The 16,539-nt window shown below is 34.1% G+C and overlaps 1 protein-coding gene across 1 annotated transcript in view; it reads left to right on the top strand.

The window, feature by feature from the left end:
• The window catches only part of SEC24A (SEC24 homolog A, COPII coat complex component), a 55,603-nt gene that overhangs the window by 31,159 nt on the left and 7,905 nt on the right, over window positions 1-16,539 (top strand). Inside the window, exons 13-21 of the mRNA XM_074213534.1 lie at window positions 2,480-2,686; window positions 5,076-5,196; window positions 5,497-5,655; window positions 7,325-7,498; window positions 10,958-11,068; window positions 11,693-11,868; window positions 13,309-13,446; window positions 15,710-15,814; window positions 15,959-16,051. Of these exons, the coding sequence (XP_074069635.1) occupies window positions 2,480-2,686; window positions 5,076-5,196; window positions 5,497-5,655; window positions 7,325-7,498; window positions 10,958-11,068; window positions 11,693-11,868; window positions 13,309-13,446; window positions 15,710-15,814; window positions 15,959-16,051 (1,284 nt within the window). The remainder of the gene's footprint in view (window positions 1-2,479; window positions 2,687-5,075; window positions 5,197-5,496; window positions 5,656-7,324; window positions 7,499-10,957; window positions 11,069-11,692; window positions 11,869-13,308; window positions 13,447-15,709; window positions 15,815-15,958; window positions 16,052-16,539) is intronic.

The raw sequence follows: 16,539 nt of genomic DNA, 5'->3' as shown, positions 1-16,539 counted from the left end.
TAGTGACAGGTGGATATGTTTCCTGATAAATAAATAGAATATTTCATGCTTCACCAGCCATTTGAGAACCAAAGGATCTCTTGAGTTAAGGTATTGGTTTGTTTTAAAAAGCACCCCAGTCATACTGTTTTCTTTGTGCATTTTACAAATCAGAAAAACACTGCAGAGCTCTGTCCTCTGCCCCTGGAACAGGACTCTGGGGTTCTGACCATATTCAGATCCAGATCGCAGTCTAGGCCCCCCCATAGAACAGCAGGCCCCCCCCCCCCCCCAACTCAGCCCCATGGCAGAGGGGTCTGCTTGTGGTCATTCACAGACTAGGAGGGCGGACAGAGCTTCACACACTGAGACCCTTGTGGGAGTGTCCCAAAAGCTCAGGAAGCACCCCCAAAACAGGCTAAGCCTGGGAAAATGAGCAAGCAGAGAAACAAGAGGAACACCATTGAGAAATATTTTGTCTATGAGCCCAAGAAGTATCAAAACACTCAGTCTGAAAATGAGGAAGCACAAGCTCCTGCATCTAAAGACACCAAGAAAAACAGAAATTGGGCTCAGGCTATGACAGAGCTCAAAAAAGACTTTGAAAATCAAATGAGGGAGTTAAACAGACTGCACAAGTCACTATGTCTGACCTCAGGCAAATCACTTAATCTTTTTGCCTCAGTTTCTCATCTGTAAAATGAAGCCCCTCCTTGGTAATGTTGGGAGGACTGAATGAAATAACATAAATTTCTTTGTAAAACTTAACTGCACTGTAAAAATACTTGCTATTACGATTATCATAATTCTTCTCCTATCACTTATGTAGCTGAACTTGCACTTTTAAAATTTGAAATTGCTAGCTTTCAAATTTGCTATCTTAAATCAGTGAAAGCTATTTTAGAGGTGACTTGCTATTTATGTTTATGAGGGGATAAATGTTTATATTTCCTGGCATTCTTTAGAGTATCATATCTGATAGCATTTATTCAGTGCGTAGTGTGTGCCAGATGCTGGGGATACAAAAAGAGACAAAAGATAATTCCTGCCCTCAAACACTTTACAATCTAATGGGAGAGATTGTAACAGCAAATATGTACAAACAAGCTCTGTATAGAAGTAGGAAGTAAGAGAGGGAAAGTATTAGAGTTGGGAGACTTTGGAACAAGCTTCCTATAGAAGATAGGATTTTAATTGACTTTAAAAGAAGCTTGGGGAAGTTGGTAGTTGAGGGAAAGCATTCCAGGCTTGGGGGACAAGCCAGAGAAAATGCCCAAGACTGAGAGTGTCTTAGAGTTCATGGAACAATAAGTCCTGAAAAGGAAGGAAGGGACTAGATTGTTAAGGGGTTTGGATGCCAAATGAGGATTTTGTACTTGATTCTGAAAGCAATAGGGAGCTCCTGGAGTTTTGGGGTGGGGTTAGAGTACAACAGTTGAATCTGCAGTTTTAAAAAATCATTTTAATGGCTGAATAAAAGATGGATTAGAATCGGGTCAGACTTGAGGAAAGCAGACCCACTAGTAGGTTAGAATAGTTAGGAGTAGTTAGTAGTTACTTAGGAATAGACCAGATTTAAGATGATGAGGGCTACATGCATCAAAGTGGTGGCAGTATCAAGAGAAAAGAGGACTTGGTTCAGATATTTTACAAAGGTAAAATCCACAGGCCTCAGCATCTGATTGAAAATGAGAGATGTGGGAAACTGAAGAGCCATGTGAACCTGAGGTACTGAGAGAATGGTATTGCCCTTGAAGGTAAAGGGTGGGGGGGAGACTAGGTGTTGCAATGGTTAGAGTACTGGCCCTGAAATCGGGAGGACCTGAGTTCAAATTCAGTCTCAGACATTTAATAATTACCTAGCTGTGTAACTTTGGGCAAGTCCCTTAACACCATTGCCTTGTAAAAGAAAAAAAAAGCCCCCCCAAAAAAGGCAACAGTAAGGAAACTAGGTGGGAAGGGTTTAGGGGTAAAGTAAGGATTGCCACTGTAGACATGTTATAAACATATAATTTGAGGTTGTGTGAAAGGTAGTTGTTTCAAGATTAGAGGTCAACAGAGAGATTGTAGCAGGAGAGATAGATTTTGAGAATCATCAGATCTAAGGTAGAAATTGAATCCATGGGATTTATCTATTATATGTGTATTACATTATCGGGGGGGGGGTAGGTTTTTGCAAGGCAAATGGGGTTAAGTGGCTTGCCCAAGGCCACACAGCTAGGTAATTATTAAGTGTCTGAGACCGGATTTGAACCCAAGTACTCCTTACTCCAGGACCAGTGCTTTATCCACTGCGCCACCTAGCCACCCCATTTGCAAGAACTTTTAAACATAATTTGTATCACTTGATAGTTGTATGATGTTGACCTAAGACAAGCTCTTCATTTGATGTTCCACTTGCAGATTCTCTTGCTTTCTTCAATGATTGTCTTACCTATTTTATTAACTAGTGAATTTTTAAAAATGTAATGAAATTCCAGTGTGTTCTTCATTTCTCCAGCTTATTCAAGACTTACTGAAAACATTACCACAAATGTTTACCAAATCTTTGGAAACACAGAGTGCTCTGGGACCTGCCCTTCAGAGTGCCTTTAAGTTGATGTCTCCTACTGGTGGTCGAATCTCTGTTTTCCAAACACAGCTTCCGTCAATTGGAGCAGGAGCATTAAAATCCCGAGAAGAACCCAACCAAAGATCATCTGCTAAGGTTAGAAAATTGGCAATTCTTATTTTCCATTGTCACATTTGTGCTCATGTATTATACCTTTCAATGTGGGGCTTATTTTTCCCCCCATCATTTGAGGGAGGGATGGTAGGTACACTATTTCTTTGGATTTGAGTATACTCATTGAATTCCTTTTAAAAAGCTTAGGATTTTGGGGGCAGCTGGGTGGTGCAGTGAATAGAGCACTGGCCCTGGAGTCAGGAGGTCCTGAGTTCAAATTCAGCCTGGGACACTTAATAATTACTTAGCTTTGTGACCTTGGGCAAGTCACTTAACCCCACTGCCTTGCAAAAACCTAAAAAACAAAAAAAACCTGTAGGATTTTATTCAACCTAATCTTCCCTGCCTACTTCATTAAGCTTCCAATAAGCTATAGAGAAGTCCTTTCCCCAAAGTGACATAGGCTGAGGATGCTTCAGATGCTTGCCCAGAAAGAGAAACCTGTACAGAGACCAGAGACAAATCAAATCTTAGATTCTGATATGTTTACTACTGTGTAATGCATTGTGAAAAGGATGTGGTGCTAATATTTTTGCTAAGCTATTGAAAGATAGAATGACAAAAGAATACTAAACTTAGAGTTAGACAGATCTGGATTTATTTTTTAAATCCTTTTTTATTTTATTTTTCAGTTCCAAATTCTCACCTTTCTTACTCCCCCTTTGAACCTACCTATTGGGAAGGCAAGAAAAATGAAACCAATTACAAATATGTAGACAAGTAAAATATTTACTCATATTAGCTATCTTCTTCCCCTGCGGGGGGGGGGGAGACATACAAGTAAAGAAAAGATACTTCATCCTTCACTCTGTATCTATCTATTCTCTTTTTGGAGGTGGATAACATGTTTCATCAATAGTCCTTTGAAACTATTTTGGTTCGTTATGTAGATCAGAGTTACTAAGTCTTTCAAAGTTATAATATTACTGTAATTTGTGTACATTGTTCTCTTGGTTCTGTTCATTTCCCTATGTATCACTTCATACAAGTCTTCTGAGGTTTTTCTAAAGCTATTCTCCTCATCATTTCTAACAGCACAGTAGTATTCCATTGCATTCATGAACCATAACTTATTTGGCCATTCCTCATTTAAGGGGCATCGCCTCATATTTTAATTCTTTGCCACCACAAAAAGAACTGATATAAATATTTTTATACATATGGTCCCTTTTCCTTCTTCTTTGGTCTCTTTGGGATAAAGATCTAGTAGTGATATCTCTTACTTGAAAGTAAGGTTAATAGCTTTTGTGGCAGAATTTTACATTGCTTTCCAGAATGGTTAAATTAGTCCACATTTTCACCAACATTATGTTAGTGTTTTCCCACCAGCCCCTCCAGCATTTATCATTTTCTTATTTTTTTGTCATACCAGTCAATTTGAGTACGAGCTGGTACCTCTGCTTGTCTTAATTAACATTTCTCTGATTATTACTGATTTAGAACTCTTTCCATAACTATTGATAGCTTGGGTTCCTTCCTCTGAAAACTGCTTAGTCATATCTTTTGGCCATTTTTCAACTGGGGAAATGAGACCTTTATCAGAGAAACTTTCTGCAAGACTTTTTTCCTAGTCTCCTGCCTTCAAATTTAGTTGCGTTAGTTTTGCTTACACAAAACCTTTTTAATTTTATATAATCAAAGGTAACCATTTTACCTCCTGTGAATCCTTCTGTGTCTTGTTTGTTCATAAACTCTTCTCCTATCCTTAGCTCTGATAGATTTCTTCCATGATCTAAGAATAATAATAATAATGATGATAATAATAATAATAAAGTTATCACCCTTTTTATCTAAATCATGTATTCATTTTGAGCTTGTCTTGGTACAAGCTTTTCTTGTTGTAAAGTGTTGGTTTATACCTAGTTTCTACTAGACTACTTTCCAGTTTACCACTAATTTTGTCAAATAATGAATTATTGCTCCAATAGCTGGGATCTTTGAGTTTATCAAATATTATGTCACTGTGCTTGTTTGCTTCTATATATTCCATTGTGTTCCTAAACTGTTCCACTATCCAGTCTCTCTTTTTCTTCTCTACTCCCAATTGTTTTGATGATTATAACCATAATACAGTTTGAAATTTTATATTGCTAGTCAGTCCTGGTTTAAATCATTCTTGTTATAGTCTCAATTGCTTTGAACCTGACTTTCTTTTTTCCGTAATGTGGGAATAATAATTCAAGGCATTTCGCCCAACTTAAAAAGTGCTATGCATAGTATTATTTTTATTAATAATATAATTTACTTTTATGAAGGTAGATTTGTGTGTTTTAGATTAACAGCCTAAAATTATTTAGGGAGAGATTATCTAGAACAAGAATTGTGTTATTATTTAGAATGATATAATCATTTTTATTTAATAACTTAACAGGAAATACATCTTACACCATCTACTGACTTCTATAAGAAGTTAGCCTTGGATTGTTCTGGTCAACAAGTAGCAGTGGATTTGTTTCTTCTCAGTGGGCAGTTTTCTGACTTGGCTTCATTAGGTAGGTTATTTAAAATTATCTAAATTACTGTAGATTTTTGTAATGGGGATTAAGTGTAATAGAAAGGAATATAAACATGCTATAAAAATTTTACTATTCAGATTTTAATGACCTGTTTTCTTATTTTACTTGTGTGGTAATTTAAGGGAAAGAAATTTCTATCTTATAATTTAAAGTCATAGAAGAAAATTCTGTTAAATGGGAAGGTGGAACAGCCTTGGATTAAGATTTGTGACCAGTAATCACAGTAGCAATAAGCTTACATTCTAAAAATTTATGATTGTGTTTTATATTTTCAAGGTTGTATTTCAAGATATTCAGCAGGTAGTGTCTACTACTATCCATCTTATCATCATCAACATAACCCAGTTCAAGTAGAGAAGTTACAGAAGGAGTTGAAACGATATCTAACCAGGAAGATTGGTTTTGAGGCTGTCATGAGAATAAGATGTACCAAAGGTCAGGAAATAACATTTAACTTGGAAAAGAACTTTTACTCTGTGTGTGTGTGTGTGTGTGTGTGTGTGTGCGTGCGTGTGTGCGCACGCGCGCGTGCACTTGCATAAATGTGACGTGTTGTGCTTCCTTTAGTTGTTGATTTTAATGGCAGTTTCTTATTACAGCTGTTAATTTATATCATTCTTTTTTTTTGCTAATAAATTCCTAAAATCTTTCAGAAACAGCCTGATCTTTTTTCAAAAGCTTATATTCATAAGCAGATTAGAAGATCAAGGACTAATTTACCTGTCAGATCTATGGAAAGGGGAGCAGTTTATGACTAAGGAAGAGATGGAGAATATCACCAAAAATAAACTAGATGATTTTGATTACATTAAATTAAAAAGCTTTTGCACAGATAAAACCACTGTAACTAAGATCAAAGGAAATGTGGTAAACTGGGAAACAAACTTTACAACTAATGTTTCAGACAAAGGACTGATTTCTAAAATATACAGAGAACTGAGTCATATTTTAAAAAAAAAAGCCATTCCCCAGTTGACAAATGGTCAAAGGATATGCAAAGGCAATTTACGGATGAGGAGATCAAAGCAATCCAAAGTCATTTGAAAAATTGCTCTAAATCTAAATCTAAACTTATCAGAGAAATGCAAATTAAAACCTCTCTGAGGTACCACCTCACACCTCTCAGACTGGCCAATATGAACAGAAAGGACAATCATCATTGTTGGAAGGGTTGTGGGAAATCTGGGACACCAATACATTGTTGGTGGACCTGTGAACTCATCCAACCTTTGTGGAGAGAAATTTGGAACTGTGCCCAAACAACAAAAATGTGCATACCCTTTGACCCAGCAATACCACTATTGAGTCTATACCCTGAAAAGATGATGAAAAAAAGGTAAAAATATCACTTGTACAAAAATATTCATAGCAGCCCTGTTTGTGGTGGCAAAGAATTGGAAATCAAGTGAATATCCTTCAGTTGGGGAATGGCTTAGCAAACTGTGGTATATGTATGTCATGGAACACTATTGTTCTATTAGAAACCAGGAGGGATGGGAATTCAAGGGAAACCTGGAAAGATTTGTATGAACTGATGCTGAGCAAGATGAACAGAACCAGATAAACACTATATAACCTAACAGCAACATGGGAGTGATGAACAACCCTGATGGACTTGCTCATTCCATCAGTACAACAATTAGGGACAATTTTAGGCTGTCTGCAATGGAGAATATCATCTGTATCCAGATAAAGAAATGTGGAGTTTGAATAAAGTTCAAGGACTATTCCCTTTAATTTAGAAAAAAAACTGATATCTTATTGTCTGATCTTGTTATGTCTTATACTTTACGTTTCTTCCTTAAGGATATAGAGTTCTCTCTCATCACACTCAATTTGGATCAGTGTACAACATGGAAACAATGTAAAGACTGACAAATTGCCTTCTGTGGGTGGGGTGGGGGGAGGGAAGTAAGATTGGGGGGGAATTGTAAAACTCAAGATAAATAAATCTTTAATTTAAAAAAAATGTTACTAATGCATCTTAAACTTTAAAAAAAGCTTATATTCAAATTTTATTATAGAATAAGATTTAAATAGTCACATAATAGTATGGAAATTATTTTAATGATAATTCTACTAAATTAAAATTTTTCCCACCTAGGTCTTTCCATTCACACCTTCCATGGCAATTTCTTTGTAAGATCAACAGATTTGCTGTCCTTACCCAATGTAAACCCAGATGCTGGATATGCAGTACAGATGTCAGTGGAAGAAAATCTTACTGACATTCAAATGGTTTCTTTTCAGTCAGCACTGTTATATACATCGAGCAAAGGTGAGCAAACTGAAAGGACTATAGAGTTCTGAAAATTGTTCCTGACTCTGGAGTTTCTGAAACAAAAAATTTGCTGAATTCTAGGTAATTCTGTTTTTGACAAAGTTAGCATATTTAGATTATTTCCATACTACTTGAGGTTCGTGCTTGAAATGGAAGGGGTAGAGTAGGTGAGAGCTTCTTTTTAAAAAATTTTAATTTCTTCTTCTCAAGTAGTCCTAGAGTTGACATTGGCTAGAAATTAAGAAACCTGAAAAAAATTGTAAAAAATTAAGGAAAATAAGGGGTGGCTAAGTGAGGCAGTGGATAGAGCACTGGCCCTGGAGTCAGGAGTACCTGAGTTTCAATCCAGCCTCAGACACTTAATAATAATTACCTAGCCGTGTGGCCTTGGGCAAGCCACTTAACCCTCTTGCCTTGCAAAAACCTTGCAAAATTTTAAAAAAAATTAAAATTGAAAAATTCATTAAAATAACAATAAGCCCATTATGTGTTAACATAAATAACATTGTTATTTTAAAAGAATAACTGGTTTCTTTTTTAAAAAATAAGCATATAATGAGAATAGCGGTTAAGTTTTGCTTATTTGCAAAGCTCTGTTGTTTGGCTTTAATAGAAGACTGCTGGAGACTCATATCTACTCCTGCATTCAATTTATTGTGATACTGTTTTGGTTGAAGTATAATAATAAAGTCTGGTCTTACAAAGATATGTTGGAAAAAGGAGTACTTTAATAAGCTTTTCAGATAATTGTGGTTATTCTTTGATACTATACCAAAATATACTTTTTTTTTTTTTGCAAGGCAGTGGGGTTAAGTGACTTGCCCTAGGTCACACGGTTAGGTAATTATTAAGTGTCTGAGATGAGATTTGAACTCGGGTCCTCCTGATTCCAGGGCCGGTGCTCTATCTACTGCACCACTTATTTTCATCCCCTATCTTATACTTTCAGTGGATTACCAAGATGATTTTGTAACATTCATTTGGTCATTTGAAAAATATTGATTCAATGCAAAATATTGCCACATTTCAGAATGCAGTTTTTAAAAGATCACATTCATTAATATTACTTCTGATCTCATCAGAAAAATCTCTTAAGTATTGGCAAGCTGTCTAGCTCACAGTGGTGGGTACAGATTTTCCAAAATTTTAATTGGTACTTGAAGGCTCAAGTTTTGTTATTGGTAACAAATACTGATGAATGCTCTCCTTGTAATGACAGACTTATTTCATTCATTTTCATGAAAGTATCTGTCAAATTCATATGAATAATCATAGTTTTTCTTTCACTGTGGGATTTCTTGATAAAGTGGCTTGTTTCATCTTGCAACTCAAATCATCAAACGAATGCTTTTTCTCAAGATAGCATCATACCTTGGTATGTAGCAGAGGAGCTTTATATATATACTTTTTATTTTGTCATAGAAAATGTTAAAAAGACATGTATCCAAGAGTCAATATTTAGTAATTTTCATTGCTTCTTCAAGGCATTCTTTTTTTTAAATTGGTTTTTCATTTTATTTTTCTAATTACAGTTTATGAAAGCTTTTCCAAAATTCATCCACATGCAAATGCATATTTTTAAGTTACATAATTTCCTTCCTACCCCCATCCCCTCAGCAACAGACAGTCTGATGAATATTGTACATACACATTTGTGTTAACTTGTTTATGGATTAGTCATTTTCTGTATGAGGAATTAGGATTAAAGGAAAAGAAAGAAAACCATGAGATAGTAAAGAAAAACATAAGAGAAATTTTTTAAAAAGTGAATGTGATGTTCATTCTGATACTGTTGGATTTTTTTTTGTTTTGCTTTGTTTTTCTTCCTCTGGATGTGGATAGCAGGTCTGTCCATAGCAAGTCTCCTTGGGTTGTTCTAGCTCCCTGAATGCTGCATCCATCAAGGTTGATCAGCTCAAGGGAATTGTGTTAATGTGTACAATGTCATCTTGATTCTGCTTCCTTTGTTCAACATCAGTTCCTGTAATTCATTCCATGCTTCTCTAGAGTCTGACCATTCATGATTTTTTTATAAAACTATAGTACTCCATAACATTCATACCATAACTTGTTCAGCCATTCCCCAATTGATGGGCATCCCCCTCAATTTCCAATTCTTTGCTACTTCAAAAAAGAATTACTATGAATGTTTTGGAACACGAAGTAATTTTTCCATTTTTTTGTGATTTTTTTTTTTCTGGATATAGGCCTAGTGTTGGTATTGCTGATTAGTTTTATTGCTTTTTGGACATAATTCCATATTATTCTCCAGAATGGTTGGATTAATTCACCACACCAACCATACATTAAAGTCCCAATCCTTGATGTCCCAACATTGATCATTTTCCCTTTTTGTCATCTTAACCAATCTGATAGATGTGAGGTGGGACATCATAGTTGTTTTAATTTACATTTCTCTAATCAGTAATGATTTGGAGCAATTTTTCATATATATATATATATATATATATATGTATATAAAACTTCAAAATTTTCATTTGAAAACTTCATGTCCTTTGACTATTACTTGGGGAATAACTTGTAATCTTATAAATTTAATGCTATTCTCTATATATTTTAGAATGAGATCTTTATCAGAACCCCTCACTGTGAAAATTGTTTCCCAACTTTCTGTTTTCCTTCTAATTTTGGCACCATTAGTTTTATTGGTGCAAAATCTTTTAATTTAATATAGTTAAAATTATCCATTTTGAAATTTGTAATGTACTCTGTTTATTGCTTGGTCATAAATTTCTCCCTTTTCCATAGATTTGACAGAGTATTGCTGTAGACCAATTAATAGATCAAGCAAGACAAGAATTTTTTCCACACATAACATTATAATTATATAAGATTATATGACAGATGTGTCCATCAAGAGAGCTTTCTTCATTAATCTGCTGAGTATCAACCACAGGCAAGGAATGAAAAAGAGAAATATATACTTATTTAAAGAGTTCACTTGGATTGTGGAAAATATCCCAAATGATATCCAAGTAGAACTCTACTAGTGAATCCTCTAAATGCCATCATTTGTGTTGTAATTGCACTGAACTTTGTACACTCGATAAAATCTATAGAAATCAGCTTAACTTCACAGTGGATAAACAACACATTGTAATTAAGGATTGTAATTAATTGTAATTAATTTTCTTCTTATTAAAGATCAGTAGTACATTTCAGGGGGTGGCTAGGTGGCGCAGTGGATAAAAAACTGGCCCTGGAGTCAGGAGTACCTGGGTTCAAATCCGACCTCAGACACTTAATAATTACCTATCTGTGTGGCCTTGGGCAAGCCACTTAACCCTGTTTGCCTTGCAAAAACCTAAAAAAAGAAAATATGAGTAGTACATTTCAGGATGGGCTCTAATTCTAAACATGAGAATTAATTTCATTCCCATTATCATATTTTTAAGTTTTAAGTCTTATACCTTTATTTGCTTTTCTTTCCCAAAGGTGAAAGGAGGATTCGTGTACATACTATGTGTTTACCAGTAGTTTCAACACTGAATGAAGTCTACCTTGGAGCTGATGTTCAAGCAATTTCAGGATTATTGGCTAATATGGGTAAGAGTAGTTGATAAACTACTCTAATAATTTTCTAGTGACATTATTTTATATCACCAGATCATAGTACCTTCCATAGATAACTTATTAACAAATTTTGAAACCCTTTTTAACAGTTCGCTCCATAGACATATTTGTTGTTATGAAACTTTTTTTTTTTTGCAAAGTTCCACATTTTGTTAATGGTAGTAGAAAAAGACAGTGGTCTAGACATCTACCTACTCTATTTTCCTCCTCCTCCATAGTGTAATTTTTTTTATTTTTCTTTTCTAATGTGGGAAAGACTGACTAATTTGCATTCACCTCTACATATAGTAGAAGATGGTTATTTTTCCCCTAATTTTATTACTTTTAAAAGTGTTTTTCTCTTTTACAATGTAAAGATTATCAGACTGCCTTGGGCGGGGGGGGGGGGGTTGTAAGATTCAAAACCTTACAGAAAATGATAGGTAGAAACTACTGTTGTATATAATTGGAAAACAAAATAAAATATTTTTTTTAAAAAGCCTCCTCTGCAGAAGATACTCTTTAGGAATTTTTTTTGGTAATTTAATTTTTTAATGATCACCCTTAACACCGATTTTGTAATTGCCATAATCATTTCCATTTCTTTATTTTCCCCAGCTGTTGACAGGTCTGTTACTGCCAGTCTAAGTGATGCTCGTGATGCCCTAGTAAATGCCATAATAGATTCTCTGTCTGCTTACCGTTCTTCAGTCTTAAGTAGTCAACAACCTGGTCTCTTGGTTCCCTTTTCTTTACGTCTCTTCCCACTTTTCGTGTTAGCTCTTCTTAAACAGGTAAGTTCAAGGGGACAGATATTTAATATAGAAAGTGATTTTTTAGTATAGAAAATTTTCTTAATTTCTATTGTGTCTTTATTTCTACTCTTACTTTTTCTTAAGAAGTTCTGTGCCAAGTATAAGGAGCCTCATCACTGACTATAATTTTCAAATTAGCAGTTCTTAACCTACTAAAAATAAAAGATTATTTTATCTTAACAATCTTTGACACTTTGTATTTCTAAAGCCCTTTTATTTTTTCTTCTTGTCTTCAGTATTGTGATACTCTTCTCAGACCATAATTTTCTTGCTTGTCACTTCTATGTGTTCAGCCTGCTTGAACCAATTAGCTTAGATCATTGATCATCAGGTCTAACCAATCTGGAGTTCCTTCTGTTCTCATCCTTCTTTAACCTTAGTATTTTGCCACTGTTGATACCTTTCCCTCACCCACCCTCTCCCATTTCCCCCATTTGATTCTTTGCATCTTTTTTTATCTTATATGATACTTTACAGGTTTGCTTCTCCTATGGCAACACTTTATGCCTCCTTTTTGCTTCCCCTCTCATCTATCAAACCATCTTGTGTACAGCATTCATTTCTGGAGCCTCTCTTTGTACATTAATATTTAAAGTTGATCTGCTCATCTGAATTAAACTTTTTATCCTGTGAGAATCCATGTGCTCTTTCTTGATTTCTTACATTTTCCCAGATTGATATTTATATTTGTTTGTAGACTATAATTGGATGTTTTGCCATCACCTGGTGGTATTTAATATATAGCAGTCTATGTTCATTGTCTTTACTTTGCCTCAAATCATTATTCTTTTCACTTTCTCTTTTATCAGTGAGTTATCTTCTTATACCCTTAGACTCAGTTCTTTAGATTAATTTTAAAATTCTCTGTACCTCTCTCTTCCCTTCTGCCCTAAAAGACTCCTATAATTATATACCAAGTTCTACTGACTTCTTTGTATAAATATATGTTTGTATGTAAATACAAACAGTTGTACATGTCTTATATATGCATTAACTGTCCATTTTCCTATTCACAATCTTATTTTAAATCCATTACCTGAAATCTAAATTGCTTTCTTTTCTTCACCTTCACATTTTCTTCTGTCAGTTCTATCAGGAGCTATGAAAACTCCTCATAGTGGGTCAGGTAAAATGATTTATAGTAGATATTTTACAGATGAGGAAATGGAGACAAGTCACATTATTTGTCTGCTGTCAAAATATGTAATTCATAGCAGTTATAAGAATGACTATAAGTGATGGTTAGATTTGACTTACTGATAAAGATTATGCAAATAAGTAAAAAAATAAATGACCAGTCCTTTCTGATGGTCTTATCATTGGTAAATCTTGGAAAATATCTCTTTCATCTGTATTTAACAAATGTAAGTAATTTTTAATTTTTGGTGTGTGGCGGGGTTTGAAATGTTTTGCTCACAGAAGTCATTTCAAGCTGGGACTACAGCTCGTCTAGATGAACGTATTTTTGCCATGTGTCAAGTAAAAAATCAACCCCTGGTTTACCTAATGCTCATGACCCACCCCAATCTGTACAGAGTTGACAATCTCTCTGATGAGGTAAGTTTGCCTTTATTACTTTAATCCATGCATTCAGAAGTCTTAATAATGAATCTAAAGAAGAAATGAAAAGGTTTTCATTCCTTTTATTTTAAACTTAGAACTTCTGTTTTCAGAATTCTGAAGACTCAGAATTTGGTTTAGTGACTCATTTAGTTCATTTCAGATTATAATTGTAATTTAAGAATTCCCCCCAAAAAAAGTTGATTTGAAATGTACATTCATTCATTATCCAGTTATTTAATTGGTAAGGTAAGGTCAACTCTTGTAGGTTGTTATAATAGTATCTATGAATTAAGGAAAATCTATTACAGAGGCTAAGGAATTAATTTCCATTAACAAAAATAGGATATCTGTGATTAATGTTATTAATGTTTATAAAGAATCCCTAACTCTAAACCAGATATTTTTAGTAAACTATTTCTTTTCTGTGTAATTAGAGGAAGAAGGAAGGGGTAGTAAACTTGAATAAAATTATTAAGAATCAGAAAACACTAATGATACTTTTTGTAGAATTTGTCAAAATGGTAACCATTAGTCAATCTTGTTATTCAAATTTATTAGTTTTAATTAACTAGGCTTACTTATATTTGTAGAGAGATATTGACTTTTATAAATTGTTTTTTTTTATATTTAATAAATTTTTATCCTTTGTTGTATAATACTAGTATCTTTAAGCTGTATATATACAATTTTGTCCTTATAATTTAATAATTTAGAAATGAATGAAAAACTACCACTTCTGGTTTGCTAACTGAATGTCACAATGTAAATATTTATTAATGCTCATGAGATTTTAAGATGAGAGGAGCTAAGGATATTAGTAGTGGAATTTTTTAAATTTTAAACTTTTATTAGTTTATTTTGGCTTTTATATCACCTTCGTTTCCAGCACAATAATAATGTTTCATATTTGTATGCAATAATTTATTCAGCTATTCCTTAATCATGGGCATTCCCTTTGTTCCATTTTTTGCTTCAACAGAAAGTAGTTGCAAAGATTTTTGTACCTGTGGGTCTTTTCTCTTTCTCTAGAATCTCTTAGGAGTATAATCTAAATACTGTTATTACTGGGTTAAAAGAATAGACACTAAATTGTTACTAATGTAACATAGTTCCAAATTGCTTTAAGGAATCATTGAGCCAATTCATAGCTCTTTTCTCACAGTCCTTCCAACAATTAGAATTTTTTTTTGACATGCACCAAAGTTGTTTTGTGTTTCTATAATTATTAATAATTTGAAGACTATGCTTGCTTATATTTCCTCCTTTACTAACAGTTTATTCACATCTTTTAATTATTGAGGAATTCTTGTCATTTTTAAAGATTTGAATTAGCTCTTATATATATTCTAGATATCAAGCCTTTTATCAGAGAAACTTGCTACAAAGATTATTTTTCCCATTTAGCAGTTTCTTGTCTAATTTTATCTGAACTGATTTTGTCTCTGTAAAAACTTTTTAATTTTTTAATCAGTTCCATCTGTTTTATGTTATAAATGGATATGTAAATCTATAATAGATCAGTCTATGTCTAATCATTAATTCTTATATCTGTAGTGGGAAAAGATACTTTCGTATTCCTCTGATTTGCTTATTGATGTGGCCTTTTATACTGATTTGAAAGTTTTATCATGTCACATTTTTTTCTAAATCTTAACACTCTTCTAAGTCCCTTTCTCTATAGGCCATTTCTGTATTGAAACAAAGAATAAAAAAAAAGGTGAAAGGGGCATTTCAGCAAATTTAACACAGAAACCAAGTCTGTACCCCCCACACACACACCTCTGCTAATAGAAAAGTGAGGGAGAGGTTAATAAAATCCATATCACATTCATCTCCATCTTCTGTCGCTACTCTTTTGAAGTAGTGATCACACATAACTAAAATGAACTGATTCCTTACTCTTCTTAGAATCTCTTGCTTAATGCAAAACTTTGTTAAAGCACCACTTTCTACATGAAGTCTTTCATCACTATAGACTAGTACCCCCAGCCCAATTACTGTGTATTCATATGCACTGGAGTTTATTGAATAAGGGTAAGAGAGGGTATGTGTGTGTGTGTGTGTGTGTGTGTGTTGTCATGTCATGTTGTCCTGTCTCCTGTTCCTTAAAGTCAGAAACTCTTTGATTTTTGTCATTTTCTCCCTAAGATCTAACATAGTCCTGGTACGTTAAGTAGATGTTTAACAAAGTGTCTTTTGATTAATTGATTTAGAATCTTTTCCTACTGACAGTATTGGGGTTTTTCAACCCTTTTAGGGAGCCCTCAACATCAATGATAAAACTATACCTCAGCCACCTATTCTGCAGCTATCCGTGGAGAAATTGAGCAGGGATGGAGCTTTCCTTATGGATGCAGGCTCTGTGAGTAGTCCGATTGGCACATATTCGGAATAGAATAGTTATACTTTCATGTATTTTGGTCATATATCTTAAACGGTTAAATGTTTGAATGAGCAGATTCAATATTCTAATAGATACCAATTGAATCTTCTTTCTGATTGCCAGATAATGATGCTGTGGGTTGGGAAAAATTGTGGACAAAATTTTCTCAGCCAAGTCCTTGGAGTTCCAAACTATGCATCTCTACCATTGAATATGGTAAGAATGTCTCAGTGTAGTGTTGTAACAGAGCAATTCAAAATTATGCCATATTTGTCTATTTTGAAATTTAAAAATTATCATGCTTCTCTCCTAATATTAAATGTTTGTATTTTAAATGGTCTTAACAATCCAGGTTGATGAAAATTTAAATGCATTCTTTAGATCATTTTCCTTAGCTGATATTTTTTTAATTAGGTTATTTTTGGGGGGCAAGGCAATGGGATTAAATGACTTGCCCAAGGTCACACAGCTAGGTAATTATTAAGTGCCTGAGGCTAGATTTGAACTCAGGTCCTTCTGACTCCAGGGCCGGTGCCCTACTGCACCACCTAATTGCCTCTCCTTAGCTGATATTTAACTGTTTTTCATATATTTAAAATAAGTAGTCAGTATTTATGCAGAACTTCTATCATTATATCTAGTAAGATTATATATCTTGAAATTCCTAATTTGTGGGGAGAATTATAAGGGGAGTCTTGTACTGT

Source organism: Macrotis lagotis, chromosome 1 (genome assembly GCF_037893015.1).
Source record: "Macrotis lagotis isolate mMagLag1 chromosome 1, bilby.v1.9.chrom.fasta, whole genome shotgun sequence".
NCBI lineage: Eukaryota > Metazoa > Chordata > Mammalia > Peramelemorphia > Peramelidae > Macrotis > Macrotis lagotis.
This window is presented reverse-complemented; position numbering and strand designations above follow the sequence as displayed.